Genomic DNA, 9693 nt, shown 5'->3' with positions numbered 1-9693 from the left:
GGCGGCCATTTTGGAACTGGGCAAAGCAGCATCAAAAGTCACTTCTGAGCATGCTCCGCCCAGTTCCAAAATGGCGGCAGCGCTACTTCCGGTCTGCTATTTCTGGCCCAGTCCCTTATTTCTCTGACAGCAACTTGGCAGGTATGGCAGCAGCACTTCGCATTATAATAGCAAAATCAGATTTTCCAAGCGTTTTTCATCATCACAATGAAGTAGACATCTGTGTCTATTGAAGCGCTGACACCTGCATAATAGTTCATAAATTCTTCTGGTGTAACCTAAAGTAAAGGGGAAAAAATTAGTATCTTCATTTGTCTCGCCTGGAGCATGTTACCACAGACAAGAAATCAGAAAGGAAATTGCTCCACATGGAATATGTATTGTGCCTTTCCCTCCAGATGTTTTAGACTATAACTCCCATCACCCCCACCACTGGGTCCTGCTGTCTGGAGCCAATGGAGGTTGTAGTCAACAACATCTAGAAGGCATCCGGTTTTGAGAAGGAACTTATCAGAAAGGGGGAAATGTGGAGTCCATGGCAGTAGAAAATAAAAAGCTGAACATGAGATGGGAATTCCCATGATGGAGCCCTTCTTTCGCTTTCCCTATAGAAAAGAACATCTTATGAGCGGCATCCAGCTATTATTTGCAATGGAAGGCCTTGTTAGTAAAAGGCACACTGAACGATCAGATGCATTGATCCTCCTTAGAGCCCCAGGGCACTGGAACATAGATAACAGTTGTGTTGAAGGATAATGGTATTAATAAAAAAAAAGTGGGATGTAAAAGCCACAGGAATTTTGCATGTTAAGGCGTACAGACACAAAGGTCGTCTCCTTCACTCCTGCTCACTGGTCAAACCCGCCATGGAGTTCACATATCCCATCCCCCACCACCACCCAACTATGGTAATGTTCATAAAAGAGCAAAGGCATAAAAAGAGCTTGCTGGATCAGGCCAATGGCCCATTTAGTCCAGCATCCTGTTCTCATGGCGGCCTGCGAGAAACCTATGATTCTATTCTGTGATTCTATGAAACCTGCAAGCAGGACCAGAAAGCAATAGCTTCCTCCTGTGGTTTCCAGCAACCGGAATTCAGAAGCCGGTCTGCATCCCGCTGCATCACGGCTAGTAGCTATGCATAATTTTCTGCACTGTGCGTAATTATTGTGCCAACTGTTTTGTGTCTGTTTGTTTTTTTAAAGCAAAATCCTTAAATGTTACAAAGGCGCCACCTTTCTGTCAACCTGCAGTATTTCACTCACCTGCCCGTCTTTATCATAAGGCGAATCGAAGTTATCCAGAAACAGCCTGAAAACTTGCTCTTCGGACCATTCCCCGTTCTGGTACTTGGGGTGGTGTTTCACATTGTAGACTCCGCGTAAATCTTCAATGGTGACAATCCCATCCCCGGTCCTGTCTAGCTTTCGAAAGGCTTGCATGATGACTTCTTTTCTTGCGTTAGACATGGGGGGCTTTAAAACAACAACACCCAAATGAACATAATAAAATCATTGGATCGTCACCCATGTCCAGCAGGGTCTTTGTACCTACCAACACTATTACTGTAATAAAAATATTGGCAGATGGGCTGTGTCTCCTTTAATGTGTTCATAGGGCTTTGGGCCACCAGAAGTCGCGCTGTGGCCATTTTGGAACTGGGCAGAGCAGCATCGGAAGTCGCTTCTATGCATGCTCTGCCCATTTCCAAAATGGCCACAGCGTCAGAAATCACTTATATTTGGGTCTTTTTTTTTCTTTTCCCTCCTGCAATTTTAAAGGTGTGGTTTATATTCGGGTGCGGCTTATATTCAGGCCAATACGGTAGCTATGGGAAGCCATTGTTAACATTAACCAAAGTTTATAAACCAACAACAAACCATGGCCTATGTGTGTGGTTTGTTTGTAACTAATAAACCATGGTTAAGCTGCTGAAAGGAGTTCAGGTGATCACAGAAAAGCTATTGTTTATTAAACAATGGTTACATTATATTTTGGTTATACTTAAGACCAGTGCTTTTTTCTATTAAAAAAAAAGTTTAGAGGTACTCTCATTTTCCTACTCATATTTAAATACTGCCCCTCAATGAGGCCAAACTTAGATTCACAAAATGTTTAGGGGTATGAGTCCCGCTGCGTCCTCCCCCAGAAAAAAGCACTCCTTAAGACCCTTTTGCACTAAAGTTACCATTCTATATTTCTATGACAGAGAAAGCATTTCTGTTTTTTTAATAAATAAATAAATAAAAGAGCCTTACCCTTAATGTTAAGAGAAATTCATCGAAGTCTATTGTTCCACTCCCATCTTTATCAAAGATCTTGAAGATCCTTTCAGCTTCATCTTTTTCAATCATCACAGCATAATCATTGAGGCCTTTCAAGAACTCTTTGAAATCAATACTTCTGCTGTTGTCATCATCCATGATTCGAAAGACCCTGAAGAAAAGAAGGGCCACTTTGAAGAAAAGAGTAATAAAATAAAAGAGGATGGAAGAAGACTAGAGAGCAGACACTGATATCAAGAAGTTAGGACACAGGCATTCAAGAAAAAAGAAACAACACAATCCTTTTTCATCCAATAGGTCAGCTCAGTCATCTCCTATGTAAAAAGAAAAGAAAAGTGTAGCGTTCATTTGAACTGTTTCCATTCCATCCTCCCTCTCTCTTTCTCCTTTTGTGTCATGCCTTTTAGATTACAAAAGACCTGTCTTGTTCTAACTGTATATAAGTCATTCACGGAGGCCTATTGGCCGAAGACTAGTGTTATAAGGAAAAAACCTGCTCTTTTTCTCTTCTGGGGTACCCGAGAACCCATATAGAGTCCTCTTTTTAGGTTCTCTATCAGTAGGAGAAAATAACAGAGGCCAACTAGAGAATATTGAGAAGCAGACACCAATGACAAACTTAGTTGGTCTCCAAGGTGCTACTGGAAGGATTTTTTTTTTATGGGACTGCAATGTTAGAGACTGTCCTCATCCAAAGTAAATAATAATAACAAGATGCAACTCTTCCGTATTAAAACTTTTTAGCTCTACAAAAAATCCTCTAGCCCCTCACCATCATTCTTAGTTTGTACTGCGATGTGTTGGAAGCCCTAACACAGCATGTTATTAACATTGTAAACTTTCCGTGTGCTCCTCATCTGATTGGTGTCAAATGCTGGTATGCCAAAAAGCACACGAAAGCTCATACCAGTGACAAATTTCATTCAAGGCAGTTGCTTGAGTTTGCTACAGGAAAAAAAACCCTACTTTCATTGCTTTAACTCATCATCAGTACTGCTGTGTTGTTATTTACAATCATGCATTTTATGCTTCCCTTTGCAAGCTACAGTTGAATAGTTTTGCCCTAAGTGATGCTGTTTGGAGCCTATGACTTTCCTTCCTTCCTCCCTCATTTCCAAGCCCTCTTACCATTGCCTTCAGCCCATTCCTGCAATGCAGGGGGGTGATGGACTAGATGACTCACTGGGTCCCTTCCAACTCTACAGTTATATTTAACATTAAGTGAGTTCATGAGCTGTGAAGTGAATTCAGGTGTAATGAGGCCCCTACCAGCCTTTAACTGGTTCAGGTAAGTATTTTCTCTTTCTTGACAGTTTGGCTGCCTCATAACATCAGTGCTTGAGGGCCTCTTGAAAGAGAACACGGAAATCCAAATGTCTATTAAGCAAGGCCAGCTGTGCTTCAGTAATCTCCTGGCCTACGGAAGAATGTGGGCTGGTTTAATAATTTACCTCATGAACTCATTTTACCTGGCGAGGCCTTTGATGCCAGCAGAGCCCCTTGCTAGGCACTGAAGGCGAAGTCTCTCGATTGGATCTGTAGTTGTGGCAAGGTCTCTTTTGGCCCGGATTGCCATCTCCCGGTCGTGTCTTGCTGTGCCGGGCATCTAGGAGAAAAAAGCAGCAAAAATGTTGGCAACCCTACTCATAAGAAGGAGCTTCATTTGCTAGAGTATACATATCTGAGTCTGGTTGCAAAGGCTTTTGCAAGGGGAGTTTTGAAAATAAAACAGAATGGACGGATGTAAAAATGCAATGGATGAATTCTGAGGTGCAATGTGTGAGTCAGTTAACTGAAGAAAAGGGTTCAGTCACAATACTCAGTCACTTATCCAGAATGTATACGCTATGTAGAATTTTATGTGCGTACTGTAGTTTGTCAGGCTTGGAAGGCAGCTTCCTCCAACCTGGCCACGTCTCCGCAGTACAGCAATGGAGGCTCGGAGAATAGTAATTTACAAAGTATACAACCAGAGCTTCCGAATGTTTGCTTGAAAACGACTCCTCCTATATTTTATTTACTACCAAATCAGAGTGCATTATGTTGCAGCCTAAATGATTTAGCATCTTTTCATTTGGGAAATCTCTCATTTCTCCTGCCCTTTTCCCATCCATCACCAAAATTCCCTTTTGCTAAATAATCCAGAATATAAATGTGTGTGTGTGTGTGTGTGTGTGTGTGTGTGTGTGTGTGTGTGTGTGTGTTGGAGTGAAAAGTAAAGGAGGATTTCTTCAAGGTGTGTATGTACAACTCAAGAATGTTTGCAAAATACGTTCTTCTGTTATATCTAGCTAGCAGTGAAATGTAGATTTCTCTCCCTCCCCCTTCAAAACATCCAATTAATGAATTCTCAGAAATGGTTTTGCAACCCTCTGATAGTATCAGTCCAAAAGGTCATTGTACTAAACTGGAATTTCAACCTTCTCTTAAGAAGAAATACAATGATCTACTAGGAATATAGTACAAACATATTAGGTTTTGAATGATGCATACATTTTTTTCCCTCAGTGTAGCAACACATCTTAGACTTGGAAACCCTAGAAGGTGCTGTAAGTGTTATTTTAAAAGGGAAAATCTTCTCCAAAATGTTAATTAATAATATATACATATAATTTATAGGTTAAGATAGTTCCCCCCCCCAAAAAAAACAGAAATGGACTGGACTGGCAGCTGAACCTTACTTCGGCACTGATGATGGAGCAGCATCCTTCACAAAACCTCAGGCAGGAGGTCAAACAAGGGGTGTCAGGGCAAACCATTTGGGAACAGAAAGGGGTTTTTTCTACCCTGACTCAAAACAAAACATAATACAGTATTGATTTCCACAGACTCTTTTCACAGCACATTTAAAAATAGCTTTCTTTTTTACTATGTCCCTAATCCGTGTCAACTTCATTGTCAGCCTACTCTCTAAGTTTGTCAAATAATAATAATATAATAAAAATTTATTACTTATACCCCGGCCATCTGGCTGGGCCTCCTCAGTCAGTCTGGGCAGCTTCCAACAGGATATTGAACAGACAATAAAAGACCAAACATTAAAAACTTCCCTAAACAGGGCTGCCTTCAGATGTCTTCTAAAAGTCAGGTAGTTGTTTATTTCCTTGACATCTGGTGGGAGGGCATTCCACAGGGTGGGCGCCACTACCGAGAAGGCCCTGTGCCTGGTTCTCCCTCATATATTTCTCTTTGCCTAATTTCTCCTTGGCCCAATCATTTTCATATTGTTGAAGTTTCATTTTTCGTTTGTATATTTAAAAAAATATTTATATTGTTTCCTTTTTCTTTATACGTTTCTTGCACAATACTTTTCTGACAAAAAAAGTTTAATGTTTACATAAGAAAGTGCCATACTCTTCCGTGTATAAGACTAGGTTTCTTTTTTACTTTAAAATAAGGTTAAGAATATGGGGGCGTCTTATACACAGATAGTGCATATGCTCATTTTCTAAATTTGGGGTCCCCAAAAGTAGGGGGCGTCTTATACATGGGGGCATCTTATATACGGAAAAATAGGGTAGTTTCCAAAGGGATTGTGAATATAATCCAAAGCACTTCCTCACCTAAGAAATGTAACAGCAACATCATTCCTTTTTTTCCAGGGGTCGGGGGTTGACTTGGGCAAAGGTGTTCCTTTGCTGAGCTCAGCTGGCCTCCACTTGCAGTCTGACGACAGCATCATTCCACTGGTGCTAAGATCCCACTTCCATCCACTGAAGTTGCAGGTGGATAGAAGGCAGCCAGTAGAAAGACCTGATATGGGATGTTTTGGGGTGGGGGTGGGGGTGGGAGCGGCTGAGCTGCCCCAGGATCCATTAGATCCCTAGCAGGCCCCGCTGCCATCACAAGACAGCACCAGGCCTGATCTGGGTTCAATCACTATGCCAGCTTCAGATTGGACTTGCCTGTCCAGTCTCCACCACTACGTGAACCCACACCAAGTGACGACTGTAGCCTAAGAAAAGAACATGGGAAGTAGTCTTATTCCGAGGCTGGCCTTGGGTCCATCTGGCCCAAGACTGGCTATTCTGGCCGTCGCTCTTCAAGCGAAGATGCCAGGGAATGAACCTGGGAACTTTTGCATGCAATGCGTGTGCCCTATCACTGAACCTCCTCTATAACCAAGCACAATTTGTTATTAAGTCTTTCTGGTCTCACAGTTTCTTTGTTGACTTTGCCTGTACATGTCTATTCAGAAGGTGTTATGTGGGACTTACTCCCACATGCATGTACATATAGGACTGCAGCTTCAATGGCCACGAAAGGCTATTGAATTTCTTCAAATGGAAACATTCAAAAGCTGTGTGAGAGAGGCTTGGTGTTGCTTCCTTTTTAAAGGTTTTGTTTCCTAATCAATTGTTCCATGGAGACTTTATTAAAGAGCATGGCCACCTATGAAGGCATTTCAAAATGTGTGGCAAATAAAATAAAACTACTTATGGCCTTCAGGTGTATTATACTTCTGTTTTTAGAATGTGCATAGCTTTGAACACTGATAGATTTGCAGAAAATGTATTATATAAATTAAATATAAATTTGCAGAAAATGTAGTATATAAATTAACAGTATATATAGTATATAATAGTATATAAATTAATTAATTGATACAACTGGAATAACATGGCCTCCAAGTATACTTAAGTCAGCCATTCCTCCTTTAAGTTTTGGCTCGGATAAGCTAAAAAATACACTAATAAAATAAAATAGTTCTAGAAAGAAGACCTTTACATGAGCCACCTGACTCAATATGGCATGTAAGCAAACCTATAATTTTTCATGCTTTCATTAAGACCGCATTGACTTCTGATGTTTGTTCTCAACATCTGTGATCCATAGAGGTGCTGCCATTGAGCATGGAGGTTCCATTTAGTCATCACAATAAAAGGGTGACGCAGACCCTCTATTCCTTCTTTAAAACCATCTAAAGTTAGTGGGCATCAGTGTATCCTGTGGCAGTGAATTCCGTATGTGAATCAAAGTTGAGGAATACAGGAGCTGCCTCAAAGAGGGTGAGAACAGGCACCAGCTGTTAGTTCTTTGCTGCTTGGTACCATCTGTCAGCACATAGCTGCCAAGTTATCCCCTTTTTAAAGGGATTTTCCCTTATGCTGAATAGGCTTCCTCGTGAGAAAAGGGAAAACTTGGCAGCTATGCTGTCAGCATGGTGCGGCAGCATCTTGGGAACTGATGACGTGCCATAAATGAGTCTTATCTCAGTGATTTGGGAACAGTGCATTTAATAACCCAGTTATGATCCAACTGAGAAGTTCCATGCACCAGGTTCTTAAATACTTATATAGCAGCCCAAACCACATAGATGGCTATTGCCAGAAAGCAAAACTGTTTTCTTGAAAGAACCCTGTGAGAAACTGCTGGCCTTGGCTGCAGCCATTTTTACTGTCTCTCTTTTTGCACTGGCATGGTGAAAATTCCGAGTCATGACAAATCTCTTCCAAACACCTTTCTACGTAGTGCTGCACAACCCCTGGACTCAACAGCCCTTCGAATGCAGAGTACGATTTAGACAATCAGGATGAACAGCTGCCTTTGCTTTGTCCCTGACAGCAAGTCTGGTCTTAAATGAGGAAGCAGAAATGGGCAACATGGAAAAAGTCTTTTTTTACACAGAATAACCCTGTGTACTTTCTTGTGCATTGATTTCCCAAAACATGCCATAAATGTCCCTCTGACTACACAGTCTTATTTATTTACTGTTAATTCCGCAGACGGCCTGTTTGTTGCATTTTATTGTGTTTTGTCCGTTTTATTTTTAATCTGGTGTTCACTGCTTTGGAGGCCTTCGGGCCCAAAAGCAGAATACCAATGAAGTTTAATAGTAATTTGATGGTTGAGATAAGCACACTCACACACTCCGAAGGCAGCATGAGGTGGTCCCATTCAAACCCAGCTTTTTTGTTTCCTCCCCTAGCGCTAGAGCCAGATCGGTTCTTCCTCCAATTTTGTTCACAGAGCTTATTCTGTAAATATAAACAGCTTACCGTACTGGCTCTGGAAGCATACCCTACTATATTTCTATATGCACCAACTTTTAAAATAAGCAGTATCTTTAAAAAGCAAAGAGCAGGGGGAAACTGGATTATATCAACCTAAATTAAAGGATGGTCTTCCTGAGCCAATCAATAAAGGAATGAAGAAGAAAAAACCATTTACCTTTAATTTGTTACCTGTTGCTCCTAACCTGAAACTACAGACGCTCCCTTGTACAGTTTGGGGAAAGTGGGCCTGTCTCTTCCTAGCATCTCTTCCCGCCCCTAGCCTACACCTCCCCTTTCTGATTGGACAGATTGTGGTAATTAATGCAGAACCATGGAGAGCAGGGAAGGGTGACTGGAAGACATGAGTGTCCGTCCATCTCAGATTACTTGTTTACATATTGCTACCCTGCCTAGAGTTTATCACCTTGTTTCCAAGGAGACATGGCTTGCTGTGAAAGGCCCTAGTGCAACCTGCCAAGGATTTCATTGTTTCTGCGGCTTGCAATGCTACTCCCAGCCCTCTCCCTACACCTTGGCTTTCCTGTGTTCAGGAAGAAAATGCTTTCTCTGAAACACAGGGGCAAAGCAGCAGAACAGAAACCCTCATGTGCTTTTTGCAAGAAATGTAGTATTGTGCTCAGGCACAGAGAGAGCTGGAGAGGTTTAAATAATCTATCCGCTGCAATCAATACACAGATTGAGCAAGTGTACAGAAGTACAGAAACTTAGCACTGCTTCCATATCTTACGTGGAAGTGCTTTCTTTCCCATGGGATATCTGTCGGTAGCGAGTGTGTACAAGTCCAAATTTAGTACAATAGAGCAAAACAGAACCGCTTCAGCGATGTAAAAAATGAGTTGAAAGTGAGCTTCTTGGTCGTACCTTGATTTTCATACAGCTTAGTTCTCGAACGTTTTGGTTCCTGAACACCGCAAACCTGGAAGTCACTGTTCTGGTTTGCAAATTATTTTTGAAGCCGAGCGTCCAACCAATCAGAAGCCACACCTTTTGAAGCCAATCAGAAGCCGTGCCTTGGTTTTCGAATGGTTTTGGGAGTCAAACAGACTCTCGGAACGGATCAAGTTTGAGAACCAAGGTACCACTGTATTTTTTTTAAACAGGCAAATCAACAATGTAGGTTGAATCTATCTATACTATTCGGTTTATCAATAGGACCTTTTTTTAATTAGGTCAACAAATACGTTCATTCTATTTCTTTTTTTTAAGGAAAAACAAAAAAAGGGCATGGATCCTGTTCATGAATACGACTCTCATTGCATCTTAAGACTATGTTGTTGTTGTTGTTTAGTCGTTTAGTCGTGTCCGACTCTTTGTGACCCCATGGACTATATGCTCTGCTAATTTACTGAATTTACTGTATTCATTCTTCATAACCTTACAATTACAAGCAA

The 9693-nt window shown here is 41.3% G+C and overlaps 1 protein-coding gene across 2 annotated transcripts; it reads right to left on the bottom strand.

Annotated features, from left to right (window-relative positions):
• Positions 1-58: 58 nt before the first annotated feature.
• On the bottom strand, positions 59-9591 carry CAPSL (calcyphosine like). 2 transcript variants are annotated; one of them, XM_060280323.1, is made up of 6 exons: positions 6191-6203; positions 5238-5283; positions 3755-3891; positions 2259-2436; positions 1266-1475; positions 59-278 (listed from the first exon to the last, which is right to left on the bottom strand). In XM_060280323.1, the coding sequence occupies exons 3-6, from the start codon at positions 3889-3891 to the stop codon at positions 177-179; spliced, it is 627 nt and encodes a 208-aa protein (XP_060136306.1). In that variant the 5' UTR covers positions 5238-5283; positions 6191-6203; the 3' UTR covers positions 59-176. The 2 variants fall into 2 exon arrangements, with proteins under 2 accessions (XP_060136306.1, XP_034956494.2); XM_035100603.2 differs by lacking the exons at positions 5238-5283; positions 6191-6203 and adding an exon at positions 8457-9591.
• Between the last annotated feature and the right edge of the window lie 102 nt (positions 9592-9693).

Source organism: Zootoca vivipara, chromosome 11 (assembly GCF_963506605.1).
Source record: "Zootoca vivipara chromosome 11, rZooViv1.1, whole genome shotgun sequence".
Classification (NCBI taxonomy): Eukaryota; Metazoa; Chordata; class Lepidosauria; order Squamata; family Lacertidae; genus Zootoca; species Zootoca vivipara.
This window is presented reverse-complemented; position numbering and strand designations above follow the sequence as displayed.